Source organism: Ambystoma mexicanum, chromosome 3p (assembly GCF_040938575.1).
Source record: "Ambystoma mexicanum isolate Mex_15411 chromosome 3p, UKY_AmexF1_1, whole genome shotgun sequence".
Classification (NCBI taxonomy): domain Eukaryota; kingdom Metazoa; phylum Chordata; class Amphibia; order Caudata; family Ambystomatidae; genus Ambystoma; species Ambystoma mexicanum.
The window spans coordinates 818,691,407-818,712,411 of NC_090925.1; the positions used below are offsets into that span (position 1 = coordinate 818,691,407).

The following is a 21,005-nucleotide window of genomic DNA, read 5'->3' on the forward strand; positions in this document are numbered from 1 at the left end:
AACTGACTCACCCAAGCCTACTTCCCTGAAATTCAAACTTCAAACCAAAATGGTGGCGAAGGGCAATAGATAAGGGACATGTCCTTTTATTATTTCTTTTCCCAATAGGTTTCCACCCTCGCGATGGGGGACCGAGGGGGCAAGGAGCAGGGAAGGGACTGGTTCAGTTGCTTCAGGTTTGGGGGGGGGTTCACAGGACTGATGGCAGAGAGGGGCGGTTCACAGACACAACCGAGGAATAGAAATGATGAATTCATATCTCCAGGAGGGGCACAGGAGGCCAGGTGAGAACACCGGCAGATATGTGCGATCATGACTGTGCTCTTGGCCTTCTGATTGGACAGCTCCTCTCCCCTATTTGCTAAATCATATTCCCTTATTCGTTAAATGTGTCTGTTTCGTCATTGCATTCTTCAATATTGCAAAGTTTTAGCTGGGAGACCTAAATCAAAGGCTTTACCCTGGTCCAATCAGGAGACTGCCAGCTCTGCAGCCAGCCAATTCTCCCTTGGCAAGACCAAGTGTCTCAGAACACTGTTGCCCGTTTGCAAATGGCAAACATTACTCTGACTACCCATTGCCACTTCTGCTGTCAGGCGTAGCTCTTTCTCAAGGTGAACTCCAAAGGTTTTCAAGAGGGTTAGTGGCTGCATCAGAGGACCAAAGATCTCTGACCAATGATCCTGCTACCATTCTGAGGACCAGGGGGCATCCATATTTTCTCGATTCTACCTGGATACACTTTAAGATGGTTTTGATTCATCCGGACGTTAAGGGCTATCAGGAAGTCGTCAAATGTGTAATGATTATTGGGACTCTGCTCCTGATATGCTAAGAGAATATGGATGTTCCCTACGTAATTGAGGTATGCAATGAGAATCGCTCCAGCGATTTCATACAGTCGGCAAGATAGTTCAGCAAGTTAAATGCTCACCTCAGAGACCTGAGATCCTATCAGTCCAAAGGTTGAAAACACAACAGTTCAAATTTATTTTTTCATCATTCCAATCTTAATAAACTATTGTTACAGTACTTAGAAGAAGAAGGAATCTGACAGGAAGCACTATTTGAAGGAATTCTTTTATTTACGCGTGGTAGGATTTTAACCCCACAATGCCCCGCTATTCTGTCTTCTTCTGCGTTGGCCAACAATCTTAGGTTCCCATTCGCTGATCTTTGCCATCTTCTACCATGTTCTCAAAGTGCTCTGAAGTGGCCAAAATGTCACATGTTGGTGGTTGACTGACCACCATGAATAATTAAATGTACAGGACTATAATGAAAAACATTAGTGGGAGCAATACTGACCCCTGAGGGTCCCCACACAATATATTTAAAGGTGTTTTAACTAATCTAGGGTTCTGGACTATCTAATCTCGCTCCATGCTGGAGCGTTGTGCCCAATACCTGGACGCGTTAATGCTACAGGAGAGGATGTGACGATGGTCCACTGTATTAGGATCCATGTGATAAATCCACATTTTAAAGGCCGCCCACAAAAAAGACAGATTTTCTTTGGGACAAGTTTGTGCGCCCTACAAAATGCAGGATTATGATGATTTTGGGGTGAATTACCCTCCCCTCCACCACCTCGAGTCCCTAAACCAGAAGATCCCCCGCTTGCCCCAACCCACTCCCTCCACTGCGCTGGTGGGTATTGGTTTAAAAGCGGCGGGGGGGGGTTCACCCTCCAGAACCCACTTTCCTACCCAGCCCCCTCACGTCACCACAAGAAACAGTCCGACTCAACTCCCCCAGAAACACACACACAAACCCACAATTACACTTACCTGCTACCCTTTGCTCCCCTGTCTTCTCCCTTCCACACCACATACATTTCCTCTCAACCCCTACACAGACAGACACGCACACACATACACTTACCTTACATGCCTGTGAATTCCGTCTTCCTGGCACGCCTGTCAGCCCCTGCGCGCACTCATGTGTGGTATGACCTTGATACGTAATGGGCAGTTGTGAACTAATGATGTGAAGCTCACTGAAACTGAATGGTACCCCCTAATAGTGATGATACTAATTAAAAATTTGAATATTTGGCCCGAAAAGCACTCATCCCCACTTTAGGTGGGCAACTAGCAGGTGAGCAACCTGCCCCTAATTTAAGCAAGCATTGGCAAAGCCAATGGGTCTTTCCTGTTTTAGTGAATGTGTCATGCATCGTATAAAAGAAAGTATTGATGGCGAGAGGATGAATGTGTAGCTTGGTAGATGTTTTTGAGTGCCATTGTTGGGGGTTAGAGTGTGTCATTCTTACATATGGTGTTGTGTTAGTGGATGTGTGTATATAGTTGGCCTACTGTACAAAGTGATCATGCAGGTACTCACATCATATTCAAAGTATTGCCATCCTTTGTATTTTTGTATTTATTGTATTTATACTCTCCTCGCATGATAGGCAGTGCCATCATGTAGGCCAATAGCTGGTATATTGTCGGACTGTCTGGCTGCACAGTTGGCAATCCCTGGTCTGTGGTGGCAGCACTTGGCCATAGGTTGGCAATACATTATAAAAGGTATGAGTACCTATAGGACTCGAGGTACTCTAGCCATTCAGCAGATCTGAGCATTTCACTCTCTCACTGTACCCTCATCCTATGCTTGTCTGCCATTGTATAACAGGCCACTGTATACACTGGTTACCCTCACCCTATGCATTGCAATCTTTCCTATGCCTTAATTCATGAATGCCAACATTCTGCCTCACCATTTATGCCGGCACCCCTCTCGTCAGTGCCAGTACTATTTTTCAACATCGGCCCTGTGTCTTCAATGACAGCTGAAGGCTGTGCTCCACTGGAAAAAGTCAGGTTAGGTTAGCCAAACAAAAGCAAAAAGTTTAGGGGTCCACAAATGTAGGGAAAATTGTACCTAAGGGAAATCTTTCCCAACACTCCCTTTTAGAGGTCTCTTTAATTTTAAATAAACACATCTACTGTTTCTTTGCCACCCTACAGTTCTTATCCAACCAACCCTGTTTACAGTCTTTTTTCACATCTTTTGCCGATTTCCTAACCGTTTGTGTCAAAGATATTTGACATAAGACTCACATAAGTCTGTACAGTCACCACTGCATTCTCTTTATCATTTAAGAAGACCATGAAACTTTCCATATTTTCCCTCAAGATCTCTTTTTTGTTTTAAATTCAATTGTATTACGTCTTTATAAGTGCAAGTCACAAAAGGAGTACACACAAAGCAGTACAGCACAGAATTGGAGACTTTTCCAATTAATAACTGATCACGAACATCATACATCCTAACAATTTTGAACTGTAAATCATAAGGGTGACTAGTCCCCGCTCCCTCCCCCACACTCCCTGAGTCAAGCAAACACCATATGAGACATGTATGAGTAAATCTTCAAAATGTCACAGTTTATACGTCAAGGGACTCCCCCATCGGAGGGGGGCTTCATGTGCATTCTTACATATCATTTTTGGTTTCATGTTTTGGAACTTAACATAGCATAGATCCTGACCATCCTGAGAGGTGGGGTGTCTACTGTCAGTAATATTACATATTAATATCACGTATTAATTTATTATTCCCGGCATGTACTTACCTATGAAATCCATCCACAGGACATCACACTGCATAGATCTGCCGTGTAGGGATGATGTTATCTTTTCCATGATGCATATGTTTGAAGCCACATTTACCCATTCACTCTGACTCGGAACCATTGTGGATTTCCACTTCATCACCAGCAGGGCACGGGCCGCAAGTAATAGCTGTGGGGCCAGACCTTTAATCCTCCTCCATTCATCCTTGTATTTCTCAAATCCAAACAAAATGAGATGGGGATCTGCCACCCTATGAATACCATCCAGGTCTCTAATCCACCCCAGGACCTCATCCCAATAAACTTTGATCCGGGGGCATCCCCATCACATATGCCAGTAGTCGGCAACTCTGCCACATTCACGCCAGCATTGTGGACTAATCGACTGGAACATCTTAGAGAGATTGAATGGATCATATTGCCATCGGTGTAAAAGTTTGATGGCATGCAGTTTATAGTGATTCGATATGGATGTTTGTGAGGCGGCTCTACATATTCTCCCCCACGTGTCCGGGTCAATGTGTTCTCCAAGATCTTTCTCCCATATACCCCTCAATGGTTCCATGGTCCCCTTACTAGCATCTACTAATGCTTTGTACATAATGGATTTCAGACCCTTCATCTCTGTTCTAGAGTTTAATAACATCTCAAAGGGAGTAATGTCTCTCTTCAGTTTGTCCTTCCACTCTGTTCTTGTTAAAACACCTTTTATCCCGAGAAAGTGAAAGGTAGATAATGTGCCTATTCTAAGGGCTTCTGTCAACTCCGGGAGTGTGATAAACAAATCTTTTTTCCATAGGTGGCCCACCCATTCAAGACCCGCCTCATACCATGTTTGAAACCTTTCCACATTTGGGATGTGTTCATTAATACCTGGGGACCATAGGTGGCTCAGTGGGGATGGCCATGTGGTGACTTTCTCAGTGCCCTCTCTCCAAATCTCCCATATGGTTCCTAATATCGGATGATTTCTCTGTCTATTTAAAAGCTTCCTCCTTGGAGCCCACAGCCACTCTGAGACTGTCGCCGGGAACAAATAAAAATTGTCCACGGCAATCCATTGGGGTTCTTTGGGATTGTGTAGGTGGGGAATTAAGACTTGTAGATGGGCCGCTTCATAATATTTCTTAAGATCTGGAAGACCTACTCCACCTTTGTCCTTGGGCAATGTCAGGGTATCATAAGCTATTCTGGCCTTTTTCCCCTGCCAAAGGAATCTTACAATGGCTTTCTTTACTGCAAGAAATTCACTGGGATTTTAATAGGAAGCATTTGGAAGGGATACAGGAACTGTGGGAAACAAACCATTTTGAGCACGTTAAGTCTCCCTAACCAGGATATTGTCAGTTTGTCCCACTTTATAAGATCTGCGTTGAACCTTTGGAGGAGCGGGGGGAAGTTGGCCTCATATAATTTATCTAATTTCCGTGTGATTTGTATGCCTAACTATTTCAATTTAGTGTGTTCAATCTTGAGACCCAGTGTGGAGAATTTAGCTTCATTTGTCTCCACTGAACCCTGCAGGGGGACCTGAAAGCTCGAAAATATACCATATTCTTCAAGAAGGCAAAGTTCCTGAGGGAGTGATGTTGCTGGATTGGCCGTATGAAGGAGTATGTTATCGGCGTACAGCGCCACTTTGAATTCGACCCCCCCCCAACCAGAGTCCCTCCACCAGAGGGTCTCCTCCTATCCTTTGTGCTAAAGGCTCCAAGAAGAGGGCAAAAAGGATAGCCGAGAGCGGGCACCCCTGTCTAGTGCCTCGTCCTAATCCAAACCACCTGGAATATTCACTGTTCACAAATATGGACACTTTGGGAGTCATTTACACCGCCTGTATGCCCCTTCCAAACTTTGAGCCTATTCCCACCTTCTGTAGGACCGCCATCAAAAAACCCCATTCTACCCTATCAAAGGCATTCTCCGTGTCAATTGAGAGCAAAACAGTGTCATTGAACATGCTCTGGGATGCGTTGATAAGATGCAGGGTCTTCTGCATTGTGTCAGCACCTTGTCTCCCAATGTCATGCGATGATGACCCTACCCTTGATCTCCCAACCTTCTCCTCCTCACCCGTGTCCGTTGAGTCTGAGTTGTAGGTTTCTTTTAGGGTTCTCCTCCAAGTACTGAAGTCTTGTATGTATTTTTTAATGCCAATGGCCTATCCCAAGAGGAAGCCACCGTCACCGTCTGTAGGCAGACTAGAGTAATGTGGCCCCCTTCCGGAACAGCCAGAAGGGGAAAAAGCCTCCCGGCATAAAAAACGCCTGCAGGTAAATGTCCAAGAGCCTCGGTGCACAATCAGCAGACTGGGTCCAGATGTTCGGAGAATGATACACCAAGGTGAGAGAGAGCGAAGGGGAGAAATGAGGCAACAATATTAGGATGCAGAATAGCCCAAAAATCAAGAAGAGCAGGGCAACAGAGAGTGAGGCAAGAAAAATAATCCAGCAAGACGGAAAAAAAAATTATGGAAGTAGAGAGCAAGAACGAAGCAAGTACTCTGCAAGGGAGCAGAGAGGAAAAAACTAAAATCCAAAGGAGGGCAAGCGGCTGTCAGGAGAAGGTGAGGAAAGGGAAAAAAAGGGAAAAGATCCATGAATGAGAGGGCAGATACAGAGAGAGCACTAGCGTCGTGGTAGCAGGAGCGGAAGGACTGCAGTTGCAACGCATCAGATGCAAATCCGGAAGTGTATACATACCTGACACGAAGCAACTAGACCGCATGCTGAAGAACGTAGGAAACGTGGTGGGGAACTCTAATGGCGTCATCCCTTCTTCCACCTGTGCGATATAGTCCATGCACCCGGGTGCATGACACCCAATGATAAATCCCACCTGATCAGAGTGAATGAGTTGGGGCATTAGTGTTTCCAATCTGGAAGCTAGGACCTGGGTATTCATTTTCACATCTATGTTAAGTAGGGATGTGGGACAGTATGATCCACATTTTTTGGGGTCCCTCCCATCCTTGGGAATCACCGTTATGAGAGATTGGACAAAGGAGTCTGGGGCCTTCCTTGGATCTAGGATTTCATTAAAAAGTTCTACCAGGAATGGTATGAGATGGACACTAAAGGTTTTATAGAATCCAGCAGTATAGTCGTCTTCTCCTGGGGACTTGCATAAGGTCAGCCTTTTTATTGCATTTTGTATTTCTTATTCAGTTATGGGGGCTTCTAAGTGCTCAGAGTCCAAGCCTGATATTTGTGGCATGTCAACAGCGGACAGGTAAGTTTCCATGTCTGGTAAATCTGGGTCCACTTCTGAAGTGTATAGTGTCTTGTAGAAGGTGGTGAAAGCCTCCGGGATGGAGGGTGTAGTTGTGGCTGGGGCATTCCCCTCCGCAACTATTTCAAGCACCTTTGGCTCAGCCTTTTGCTCCCTAAGTCTGGCAGCCAATAGTGTGTCTGCCTTGTCTCTTTTTTCATAAAATTTCTGCTTCAGGAGTCGTAGCTTACACACTATTTGATCGTGTTCTAAGAGTCGGAGTTCCTCTCTCTTCTGTTTCACTTCATTGATTTTATTGGGATCAACCTTGTCCTCACTCCAAACCTCCCTGTCTAATTGGCAAATCTCTCTTCTAAGTCTGTTTTCAATTAGGTTCCTTTCCCTTTTTTTACGGGATCCTTCTCTTATGAGGGCTCCTATTCAAGCTGCTTTCCCCGCCACCCACACTGTTTGTGACCTTCCACATCCGCCCACCTTTTGGCCACCGTAAACTCTATTTCTTTCCTCATGGGAATCCCCACTCCCCCTTTTCTCAGCTGTCGGTAACCACAGAATTCTATTCCCATGCGCTTCCCAAGGATTTGCCGTTCTTCCCTCTTAACATATTTGGTCTCCTGTAATAAGAGAACATCCATTTTCGACCTATGAAATTCTCTGGCTACCAGAGATCTTTTAGTTGGTGAGTTGAGACCTTTGGCATTGAGCGTTCCCACCCTAAGGGAGTCCCTTCCCTTCAAATCAGAGATTATCGTCATTTTGTAGGATTGGAGGGAAAATAGCCACAAACTGCGACCGGCATATTGCCTCTTTAACTTTCAGCAAACCATATCTCACTTTTGGAATCTAAAAAAAAGTTTCTCAGACCCTTTCCCCTTGTACACCCCTCACCCATACCTCCCTCACACCACCACTGTGCCCTTCCCCATTTGACTGCGTCCGATCGAGCCCAGTTGAAAATACCGGCCCTGCATCGAACCACCAGTGGGAACAGTTAATTCACGGCCCCCATCTTAATTAAATCCCCATTATGATTGATTTCCCAATGCGCCCCCCCCCTCCAACACATCTATTCATTGCCAACCAAAATTCACTGTGTTAGCTGGTTAGTTGGTTCCCCCTTTTGTGCGGCAAGATGATGATAATTGTGCCAAGCTTGACCGGGTTCAATTATCTCCTTCTGGAGAGACATTGCCTCTCCGATATTTTCTCGAACCTTTCACCCTCTTTCTCCTTGGGTCCTGGATGAACCATTCTCTTCCATCTTGTCTCGATTCTCTTCGATCTCCTAACTCTTCTTGTGGTTCAGTCAGTTCAGAAGTGCATGCTTTAATTTCCTTCTCTGTTCTAAGTCGTATCCTCGTTCCTCCATGTTCAAAGGAGAGGGAGAAGGAGTAGCCCCACCTGTATCGAATGTCTTGTTCCTTCAACCATTTCGTAAGGGGGCCACACAGCCGTCTGAGCAACAACGTCAAGGAGGACTAGTCCTGGTAGATCATTATCTGTGCACCTCCAAGGGTGATTGCTCCACCGCTCCTTGCCTTTTCGAGTACTCTTGCCTTGTCCTGATAGCGGGGGAAGTGGGTGAGAACAGATGTTGGGCCCCCGGAGGCCTCCAGCTCTATGGATCCGTTCGGTTTTGGGTTTGTCAATTGCGTTGTCAGCTACCAATAGCTTAATGATGTAGTGGAGCATTTTCCTGAGGTCCGCTTCTGTTTCCCCTTCCCTCATGATCTCTTGACCTTTGATTTGTTTATTCGACTCCTCCCATCTGACTCTTTTGGTGGAATTTCCCTGACAGGTGACCTCCAATAGATGTGCATATTGATTCCCGTTTACTTCCATCACATCCCACTTTAAAACCAATTTCAAGACATGATGATAGCTAAACAGGTCGGTGTTTACTCGAAAGTGTTAAGAGGAAATAATCGATAGTTGAGCTTCCTCTTGTACTTCTAAAAGTTAACACACCTGGGATAGCATCAGAGAATCTGCTGTACATGGTTCTCAAACCTGGTTCCGTCATCCAGTGCCAAAATCTGTGCCCTTCTCCACACCTTCTCAGCTCCACCATGTGGAGTAGTGGGACATTCAATGATATATCTTCCTCTGCATCAAATAGACCTTCTATTGGGCCATTTCCAAACTTTACGTTTGGATACCCGCCACAGATTATCATTGGATACTTTTCTGTTGGCTGGTTCCAGAGTTTTTCTATCTCACATTTTTGAGACAGAAATGGGGTTTATGCATTACTTTACAGAGGGACTGTTGTATATATTTATAATATATATAGGATTTCCACTTATCTTAAGCACTTGGACTGGCACATCCAAGTGTCCCCCCCAAGTCAATTGCCTTGCAATTAAGTGAGCACTTCACCCAAATGGCCAGACCACCATCATATCTACCCCATTTGCCTTTCTTGGCCTTGATATGATAGACTTTATAACCATCAAAAATCATGTGATCTCTCTCTTAAGTCTCTTGCAAAAAAAAGAATCATGGACTCATGCAATATCAATTTCCCTTTTGGAACAATTAGTTTATCTTTAGCCCCTACAATATTCCATGAAGTTAGCAATATACTTTTCGTATTGTTAGAGACACTCATACAATTTCTTTGCATATTGCAGTTATTTGGTTATAGTCCCATAAGTTGTCCTGCATCCTCAACTAAAGAAACACGTTCTATCGATTGGAGTACTTCCAATCGATAGAACGTGTTTCTTTAGTTGAGGATGAATTCTCCATCGTTCTCCATCGGTGAATCTCTTCCACTGAGGTCAACAGGTCAAATCTATTTGGCAAGATCAGGTCATTTTGCACATTCATCTTCTTAGTTGCCATTAAGACTTTCTCCATCTACTTGCCACTGATATAACCTGTACTGGCTGTAATCCTTCTTTTTCCTCATACCAAGACCATCCTGGAAAACCTTCGCATGGGGCACAGGATTAGGATACACACAGGGCAGGGATACCATCCTAGACCTTTTAGAATGCTGACTCAAGTTTGAGGCCAATACATATGCTGAAACATGACCAGAATCAAAAGGCAGAACATTGCAATCTCCTTTGCCCGCTTTGTTAGTGACAACCGCCCAATCCGCCCTCCTTGCCATTATGATAGAGCTGGGGTTTTATCATTGGCTCATGCACCCCGGTATTTATCCAATGGACAGCTTTGTTAATTAGAGAGTCTGTGTATTCAAATGCATCCTTACACTTGGTGCTAGCCCCACTATTACACCAAACACGCGGTGCTGCTGCGGGTGGCAAACTTACGTTTTAATTTCATAGTCTGTTGGCGATGCTGTACTTTCATCCACCGGCTCTGTTGCCTTCCTATTAGAAGCTTTACCGGGCCCACTGTGGGCCTCCTGCCTTGTATTTAGGTTTGATATTGTCTCTTCCACAGTCTCCCTGGTACACTGTGCAGTACCCACTTCCTTCTGTACCTTACTCTGACACAGGTGTGGAGCTTAGGTTTTGTTTTGATTACTATTTAAATTCTTAACCTGTGTTTCATTATTTAAATCATGAATAGCACCTTTTAACCAACTTGCCTCATTTTGGGCATGATCCCCCATGGTGTGCATCATCTGATCCTTGTGCACGCTCCTCCACTGTGTGCCTCATCTGATATATGTGTATGCTCTTCCACTGTGTGCATCATCTGATCCTTGTGCACGCTCCTCCACTGTGTGCCTCATCTGATTTTTGTGTATTCTCCTCCACTGTGTGCATCATCTGATCCTTGTGCATGCTCCTCCACTGTGCACCTCCCCTGATACTTTTGCATGCTCCTCCACTGTGTGCACTATCTGATCCTTGTTCAAGGTCCTCCACTGTGTGCATCATCTGATCCCTGTGCATACTCCTCCACTGTTTGCATCATCTGATCCCTGTGCATACTCCTCCACTGAGTGCATCATCTGATCACTGTGCATGATCCTCCATGGTGTGCATCGTCTGATCCTTGTTCAAGATCCTCCTCTATGTGCCTCATCTGATACTTGTGTATACTCCTCCACGGTGTGCATCATCTGATCTTTTTGAATTCTTTTCTACTTGTCATCGTTTTGTGATCCGTAGCTGTATCTTATTAATCATGTGCATATTGTGATGTGTGTGTCCATACCGTGATACCTGTCAACACATTGTTACCCATATATGTGTATAATATGATCAGTGTTTACATATTGCGATCTATACCTATATCTTGGGGTCCCCAGTATGCACATTGTGACCCAGGTTTACATATTGTAATGCACATCTGCATATTCTGATCTGTTTCTTGTGTCCCGTTTGTGTGCATATTTGTACTTACACCCCTGTTACAAACTTGGTGGCAATATTGTGAACCAGTTATGCATTTTGTGATCTGTGCATACATCTTATGATTTGTGCTTATATATTCTGATTCATGTAGATATATTGCGACTAGTTTGTGCATTGTATGATCTGTGGACAACCCTTGTGCCACGTGTTTTTTGTAATGCTTGTGCTCATAGTTTGGTCCCCGGTATTAATGTCCTAATGTTGGGATAAGTCCTGTGAGGATCATTGCATGCGGTTTGTGACAGGCATGTACTACTATGTACATAATCATGCACCTTTGGGGATGGGGCAATAAGCCACTTACACCAAATAACCACTAAATAGCAAAATGATTTATAGTACATACACAAGCAATTAATTTAGAAGGTAGAAGGTAAACATTTACCTAAGCAAAGAAAAGCATAACCAGAGAGATATTCGACTTCTGCGCTCAATACAGTTGGTTTGTCCACATCCACTTGATTGTACACACTCTCTCCACTGGGGTCATATGTAGGGTAGGTATGAAATTGCATGCACACCATAGGAGCTCATTTTCAATGGGTGTGCAATGTTAATGAAAGGCATAAAATACTTGCGTAAGACTTTTATGCCTTCCATTAACATTACCCACCATTCTGATTAATTTGTATGGCAGAGGGGCTGCCTTCCTTCCTCTTCGCCATACAAATCCTCCAACATGTATGTCGGCATGGATTTTTATGCCGGCCAAATTCTGGAGATCCCCTTTGGGTCTGCTTGCTTTATGCACTAGCACACACTGTAAGCTGTGTTCACAATGAAAATTAAACATTGCCCAACATGCAAGCATGTCGGGCAGCGTTTAATTGTAATTGTGAGTGCTGCTTGCCAAGCAGCGCTCACAATTAAAATGAAACACTGCCTGGTATGCTGCATAGCAGAGTGCAAACGTGCAGGGAGAGAAAAGGTGGCATAGTCATGTGTACAATGCCTTTTTTTGCACACATTGGGTGGTGGGGAGCTACCCACGTGTATGTCAACATGTAACAGCTCCCCACCACCAAATTATGAATTTGACCATAGGAACATGGCAGGCAGCATGTACAATGGATCCTTATGGGGTATGCCTGCTTTATGCTGGTGTATGAAGCAGACAGAGCGCATAGAAATCTCCAGCATTTGCGCCGTCATGAAAATCCATGCTTGCATAAAAGCTGGAGGATTTGTATGATGGAGTGGAAGAAAGGCAGCTGAAACTCAAGTTACATTCTGTGCCTCTTCTCTGCCATACAATTAAATGAAAATGGGGGTTGATGTTAATGGAAGGTGTAAAAGCCTTACACAAGTTATTTTATGCCTTCCATTAACGTTACGTCCCCATTGAAAACCAGCGCCATAGAGTTTTAACAATGCCTGCTTGGCATCAGAATCTCCTTCTCAGCACATGGATGATTGAACACCAATGTGTGCGGTGCTTCAGAATCTATCATGCCAGCTCTTGAGCACCAAGCCACAGACTAAGCCATTTTACTGAGAAAACCAGTATCCCAAACAATCCAGAGGAAGTGCACTAGTGGAACGAAACATGCATAGACTGTGTGTTTTGTAATACGTGGATTCTGCACTAACTTTATGCTTGTCATTTTGTAGGGTTGAAGTTGGCATCCAATTGACATAGAATCTTGACAATGTGGCACCTGCAGACCCTTACACTGCTGCTGACACTTGCTACTCACATGGAGTCGCGCTTAACGGTAAGTAGTCCCTGCAACTGAATAATCGTGCATTATTAATACCTACCTGATTCACAGATCTCTACAGCTGTCGCATTAACCCTAGAGGAACTGAGAGCTATATACTAGTGTATTGTTAATGCATATGTAGCACACAGATTTCAGCAGTAGTCTCAAAAGTCCATTGAGCTGCTTCACTTGGATTGAATCATGTGAACGGCAGGCTGCATGCACATCTCTGCTGTGAGCAGATTAACCCACTGGAGAATTCAGAATGCACACAAATACTGCAGCAAGCACATTACCCTATTAAATCATATTACTAGCAGTTCAATCTGACACCTAAAGTTTATCCAGATGTCTGCAGCAACTGCACTAACCCACCCAGTTACTTTACTCGGATAGCAATCTGTGAACTTCCGGTTGCACAAATATCACTGCAGCAGGTATATATACCCACCATTCTGTCACCGGGATTGGAGCTTGTGACCCGCAAATTAAACACACCTATTTGCAGCCAACGTTTTGACCCATCAGCCTGTCATACATGTGCATGTACCTCGATAATGGTTATTAGTACCCAGCACGCTCTGCCTACGGGAAATACTATGCGTGGATTGGCTCTTTTCCAAGCCATACCACACGGTATTCCCGTGGACATACGAGCGTGCCGGCGTTTGTTTCCAGTGGGGGGGGGCGTGGCTCTCAGATTCAGCAGGTTTATCACTCACACTTTCCTTACCACTAGCCCACTCCTCACCTGATGATTCTGTTTTTGTCTCCACGGATTCGTCGGATGAGCTTTCCACCTTCTTTTCCCTCCAGGCTGCCCTTGTCTGTGTCCTGATGGTCTCGTTCTTCTGTTTGAAGAGATTGGGGTGAGCTCCCCCAGAGGCCACTTTGCCTATAAAGCTATTAGCCCGGCAGCGGGGACTGAGGGGAGCCCGATCCAAACCAGGGAAAAGCTTTGCCGAAAAACCCTGGTAGATCTTGTTGCTGTAGGAGGTCATAGTGAGTGGTATTATCCAGAGTGGTAGTTGCTGTTGGTAGTAAGCATGCCCTGGTATATGGACTTCAATACCCAGCATGCACTGGTAAGTAGGGCCGCAATGTCCGGATCAGGCGTACTCAGGTTCTTGGAGTTACGGAATACAATAACCAGCATTCACTGATAAGTATGCGTAGCAGAGTGAAGAATAACAATCCAGTGTGAATCCGCACAATGATGCAAACAGTTCCGTACACCACTCTTACCAGACTAAGCTGGTAATGATGACCGCGATGCACACAAGCAAAGTACACGCCCAGCACAGAGAGTCTGATGGCAGGGAAGGCGCCGTGGATGGGACACGTACAAGCACACAGAGCGGGAGAAGGGAAACCGCAAACAGTGGTAACGGAAAGACACGGGCAGACGAACAAGGAAGGAAAGAAATGAAACACAGGGGGAGTAACGGGAGGCTGAAACAAGCGTTGGGAACTCACGTAAGCAGCTAGAAAGTTGCAACACACAGGTGCTCTCGACTCCCAGGTAATTGTAGGTACTGCAGCAGAAAGACTAGACTGCACCTTGCAATGACTCTGACTCTAGTCCTTTTTCCATATCGCCCATCTGCTCCATACCTTCCATGGGCGCTATGTGACAGTATGACCCCTTCTCAGCGGTCCTCCTCCCGGCTTACCCGGGTGTAGGCGATGAAACCTCCGGATGAATTGGGTAGCAGAGATGTGACTGACTGGTTACCATGAGCTTTCAGACATTGGGTATCCGTTCCATAACACAAGATAATGCAAGGTACCTCTCTTATACCTTGATTCTAGTAATCTGGATACTTAGTATTCCTCTGATGTTCCAATGGGGTGGTTACCGGTTCCTCTATTCCTTCTGTTGCGTGTATCTTCCACATATTCTTTTAGCAAGGAGGTGTGAAACACTGGATGAATCCTTTGTAACCTTGCAGGAAGGGCCAAGCGAAAGGCGTCAGGATTGATCTTGGCAGTGATCTTGAAAGGTCTGTTAAAACAGGGAGAGAACTTTCCTTGGTGTATCCATCTGGGCAAGAACTTGGTGGATAACCATACCTTGGTACCAATGTCCCATTGCAGATTGGGTCTTCGCTTGAGATCAGCCCACCTCTTGTTCTCTAGATAGGAGATTTCAAGATTTGTTCTTGTTCTTTTATGAAGGGTTTGAAGGGTGTCCAAAAGTTGGTCGACAGAGGGAATGTTAGTAGACACCGGACCAAACAGAGGGATGTGTCTGGGATGAAAACCGTAGGTGCCGGAAAAGGGACTCTTGCCAGTCCAGGTATGTCTTGTATTATTATATGAAAACTCTGCCATAGGAAGCAGGTGTTACCAATCATTTTGCTCCTGGTTACAGAAGTACCTAACGTATTGTTCCAAGGTTGCATTAAGGCGTTCGGTTTGCCCATTGCTCTCAGGGTGAAACCCTGAGGACAGTGATCTTTTTATATCCAAAGACTTGCACAAAGCCGTCCAGAACTTAGAGGTGAACTGTGAGCCCTTGTCCGAGACTATTGTTCGCGGACGTCCATGTACCACATCTTTCAAAAACACCTCTGCAGTGATACTTGCTGTTAGAAGACCTTTCAATGGTGTAAGTGATTTCAATCCAGCACTCCAACTAAGTCAATGCCTAATATGGGATGCCCAATGGAAACCCTTATTTATATATTTTTATGTCAAAAGTTCTTTTAATTCTGGATGATGTACCCTTATATACCGCCCATCTCTTTGAATCCCCCCGGTCTCACTGAACCAAGAAGCTTGTTTTGCAAAGTTAAAAGATGTATTTGAAGAATTGAACAATATATAGATTACACTTTTGTGAATATGAATAATATCTGAATATCACACTTATGAATATGAACAATGATCAGCAATGGGTAGTATTACAATAATCAACTATCTCTTTAATCAATTAGGAGTAGGAATAGGAAGAATAATGTAGCAGAGAATAACTTTGATGGGTTCAAGAAATGCAATGATAGGAAAGAATGCAACATAGAAATAAAACTTGATATGAACTCAATCGAAGACAATGGGATTAGTCTTTCCCTCTGTTACTACTCACTCCCCCAATATGCAATATGAAGATATGGAATGAGGGCAAACAGGTATCAGGAATAACAATCAACAATTGCAGTTTCAATCCCAATTTCCCCAGCAAGCTTAGAGAGAACAGGTATGATTTTAAAACAGGTCAATTGCTTTTCAATGTAATATGTAGTGATGGGAAAAATGCTAAAAATGATTTTAATTCGCTAAATTGAATTCAGAACTAGTGAGAGTGGCTTTGGATTGGTTAAGGTCAACATTAGCAATGATAGTAGAATGATTAGCAGATGGCAAACGAAATTCAGAAGTTGAAATCAAGAAATAGCTATTTTATATGGAGTGAAATTGAGCCAAATGCAAATTCGCGGCAACTTTTCAGCACGCGAGAAATGCAATTACCGAAAAATCATAAATATATCGTGTTGGGTTCGTTTGAAAGCTGAGGATGTTAGCCTCAAAATTACATTTAACTTTCATTTCTAGGATGTACGGTTCACAAGTTACAGAGGTTTTAGTATTGAAATGAAAGATGTGCTTTAAAGATTAGGAACCAAGATGGACTTATACTAAGGGGCTATGAAAATGCAAGATACCCAATGGGACAACCACCAGAACAGGGCGCCTTTCGCTCTGACTTTTGTCCTCCAGGACACTTGACTTTCTTCAGAAAAATATCAGCGCACAGATGATTATCACTACAATTATCACAGACTAATGAGAAGGATTCAGGATGGACACAAGATTCTATAATGCAGTTCTGGATAGGTTGAAATGGCTTGAATAGGATTACTTTAAACTAAGAGATGACTATGGACAGTTCTATACTAAATACTCACTACCATGGCTTTGGAATGGAATGGGCCCGTCAGAAATCTGGTCAAGGGTTTGGCTGGGATTCGCTCACCACCGGACAGGTCTCAGGAGCTTGGTTCTGCTCTCAGCAAGGCACTCTGGTCTGCACGGCCTCTTGGACTGGATGTGATGGGTGCTGGGTTACAGCACTGCTCTACTGGTTTGGATCTCTGGTTCTAGCACAGGTTCTTGGCCAGAAGTAGCCAACCCAGCACAGCCAGGCTGTTGAATGGTTTAGGCGCCATGGAAGTTTAGGGGTTAAATCAGGTTGCAAGATTTTTTTAAAGAGCCCACTGAGAAGGGTTCAGTTTTTTGGGTTGGGCCTCTGCTTCAGGGTTCTGGAGTCTGGTTCTGGACTCTGGTTCTGGAGTCTGGCTCTTCCTGCAGGGTTCTTCGCCAGTGGATCAGTTGATGAGTGAATGTGTGTCTTGCCTCTCCTCAGCAGTCCTTATTTATCCATTTTCCAAAGTGGGTGGGGAGGCTGATTGTCTATGCCCCACCCTCTAAGGATCTGATAGGTCAAAGAATTCCCCCTCTCCTGATTTGAGAAAGAAACAATGTGTCATGATGTGTCATGTTTATGGCTTGGGGAGAAAACCTCCCCTTTGTCTCTGTACAGTATATCTTATTTTTCATAAAAAAAAATATTTCCAATATCACAAACTTGTTGATAATACATATACACATCACAGATTGCCTTTCTGTCCAAATCTTATCTTCCTACGAGTTTTGGTTCATAAATTACAGTTTTTCGCACTTTCGGTTGGTTAGACATTTTCAGATCTGTACAATTTTTGGCACATACATGCACATACCCTCTGGGCATACTTCTGTAAATGTTCATCTTCATAGCATAATCACAATAGCTACAATATTACAAATTTCGTGGCTCAGTCTCAGAACATCGCACAGATTCCAGATTAGTTTTAAATTGTGATCAAATTTTTCATTTTAATACCCTATAAATCCCATATTTTTATCAGTTCCATACAATTTGCTATAAGTCTTTTTTTTCGAAAACATACAGTTACTTTAGTTTCAAATCCACATTTTCAGTTTGGCCCGCCTCCAAGGTTCAGCTGAGTCAGAGAGTCACATGGTCTTCTTCCTGCCAGGGCAGCTGGTGTCAGTCACACCCGAATTAGCATTTTCATTCAGCTCAAGGGAGTCCCTTGTCTACACTCAGAGCAACATGCCAGAGTGCCCCTCCTAGTTCCTTTCACACCAGCCTGCCAGTTTCTTAGCAGAGAGCAGGGGAAAGATTCCTTTGTTGGGTAAAAGGGTGTGGAATGTCTTTGAAGCCCAGTGTGGCTAACTTTAACTATTAAACACAATGTCTGAAATTGTCTTGTCCTAAAATATAAATTACATTTTTAACAAATACATCAACCAATTTCGCAATTCAAGCCCTTTTAAAATATAGTTTTGAATTGTATCCACCTCTAAGGCTTCTTGTAGCAAGTCTTTCTTTGGCATATTTAGCTTTTGAGACACAAGTTTCAACTGTCAGATTTAGAGATCACCAGCCTCTGACAGAGGCGAGTAACGGTATTGCACCCATTTTCAACATAATTTTCCAAGCAAGCAATCTTCAATATGGATTTTCTTCTGATAAATGTACTTCTGTGGACGTTGTATTTATGTGGATTCTTGAAGTAGTATGATGTTGAACACCCAACAAGGAGGTTGGGTCTTTTGGGTGGTTTGTGAGCCATGATTTTTGCAAATTTGATAACCAAGAAAAACGGATTTTCACACAGCTCTGTGTTTCTTTTGCAATCAGCCTTGCTTTGTGGACAGCCAAGTGATGGGTTTTGGCAGTGGTCTCCTGCGTTACCACTGACATAGGCAAAAGTGAATGGCGGCCTATTTTTTCAGATTTTTACTGCACACTTCTGGGTGATATTTAGCGAGCAGCATGCTTTCTGGCGGCCTTTCTGATGTTCCTGATGCAAGCAATGCACAGTAATGTTGCAGGGCCTGGACTAGTGGGTTGAAACATCCCACAATGGTGAGAAATGCTAGAATTTACTGAATGAGTAAACAGTGACCATTATGGCCGTATGTCCATTGAAAATAGGTAAGCCCACAATAAAATCAGTGGAAATGTGTTGCCACGGCCCATTTGGTAGAGTGTCTTGTTGTAGTAAGCCTAATGGTTTGCAATAAGCATATTTTTTCTGAGCACATATGGGATATGAAGCCACATATTCTTTGACATCTTTTTTCATTGTAGGCCACCAAAACTGTCTAGACACCAGTTCCATGGAGGCAAGTTGACCCTTGTGTCCAGCTGAAGGTACATCATGGCACCAGGCCCTGGCCTGTTCTTATAGTTCTTGAGTGGGTAGGAACAAAGCCTCTTTCATAAACATCAGGTCTCCTCATTGGGTCATACCATTGTCGACTGTCTTTTTGTTATTCTTGTGGGCATCTTGTACTTGTTGAAGAAATGAAGTAACCATATTGATGAACTTCTTCCCTGCTAGAAGAGTTTCTTGGCCTTGATATCGTCCACCATCGCCGCCTTGACTGCGGGAAAGAGCATCTGCTAGTGGGTTATCCTTTCCCAGTAAGTAGGTGATTACCAAATCAAATTGAGAAAAAAAATAGGCCCATCTGCCGTGCCTGGAATTTCGGCACTCCATTTCTGTAGCACCTTTAAATTTTGGTGATTTGTACGGACCTGGAAAGGACAAACCACACCTTGTAATAAATGTCTCCACTCCTCACAAGCCTGTCTTATGGCCAGGAGTTCTCTTTCCAACACTGAGTAATTTTGTTCGCTTGGACTAAGTGTTCTGGAATAGTAGGCTATAGGGTGTTCCAATCCGTCCTCTTTTTTTTGCAACAAAGCTGCTCCGATCGCACCTCCTGAGGTATCGGTCTCCATGATAAATGGTAAGGATTGATCTTGTTGTCTCAGGATGGGAGCTGCCACAAATGCTTGCTTAAGCCTTTGGAAGGCTTGATCCATCTTCTGGTCCTAGATAAACTTGACTCCTTTTGTAAGGAGGTTTGTAATTGGTAAAATGATGTCCAAAAAGTTTGGTATAAACTTACGGTAAAAGTGTGCAAGTCCCAAGAACCTTTTTATGTCCTTTACTGAATTGGGTACAGACCACTGAGTTATAGCCTGTGTCTTGGGTGAATCCATTTGTACCCGGTCTGCAGAGAGGATAAATCCTAAGTAGGGCACCGTAATAGCCTCAAAAACACACTTTTCAGGTTTGGCCAACAGACTATTGAGTTTTAACCTGTGGAGGACTTCTTTGACGTGTTGACGGTGTTCAGTCATGGTGGTTGAGAATATGAGAATGTCGTCCAAATAAACTACCACTGAGGAATACAACATATCTGCGAATATCTTGTCCATTAATCATTGAAATTGTGATGGTGCATTTACCAAACCAAAGGGCATAACTCTGTATTCGTAGTGTCCCAGCAGGGTCCTGAAAGCCGTCTTCCACTCGTCCCCTTCACAAATTCGCAGCAAGTGGTAGGCCCCTCTAAGGTCTAGTTTGGTAAAGAGATGCGCTCCTTGGACTGCCTTAATAATGTCCTTCTTTTTTATTTTTATTTATTTGTTATAGTTGAAATTAATCAACCTTTCAAATTTAAAAATAAATACATACACATTTGAACATTTAAATCATTATCATTTACAATTACAAAGTCAAAATATTACAAAAATTCATAAAGATCAACATTTAGGTATTAATCAATGAGTTCCAAAAGCTAAATGAATGTGTCACAAAACAAATCACTTCGAAACAAGATTTAAACTTACAAGAAAATGTACTGTTGCAATCTGTAAAGGTAGATAACCAGAGCCCAAAATTAGGGACCAGGACAGATCTTGTGATGCAAGCTGTAAATAATTGCAATGTCGTGCAAAGTGAATTTCGCGCAATGGACGAAGGACAGTGCATTCAGTAATGAGGTGCCTCATGGTCTCACTTATGTCCTTCGATAAACAAAAACGGCAAAAGTTTTCTGCCTAGTTTAACAGTTTTCTTTTTGCCAACAAATCTTTGGTACCCCACAGGTTAAAGCGCAGTTTCAAGATGGAATGCCGGTACTTAGGCGAGGGTGTCATGTCTTCGGTACGTACCTCCGGCCATGTCCCGTCATCCAGCGCTCACTCTCCTCCACCTGTCCCCCAGGGCTCAAACAGGCAACCCGGTGTGGCTCGCGCGCTGGCGAAACAATCGCCGCACGCTA

The 21,005-nt window shown here is 43.8% G+C and overlaps 1 protein-coding gene across 1 annotated transcript in view; it reads left to right on the forward strand.

The window, feature by feature from the left end:
• LOC138580939 (NAD(P)(+)--arginine ADP-ribosyltransferase 2-like) overlaps nt 1-21,005 on the forward strand; it is a 174,304-nt gene that overhangs the window by 14,693 nt on the left and 138,606 nt on the right. Inside the window, exon 2 of the mRNA XM_069651873.1 lies at nt 12,766-12,869. Within this exon, the coding sequence (XP_069507974.1) occupies nt 12,804-12,869 (66 nt within the window). The 5' untranslated portion in view covers nt 12,766-12,803. The remainder of the gene's footprint in view (nt 1-12,765; nt 12,870-21,005) is intronic.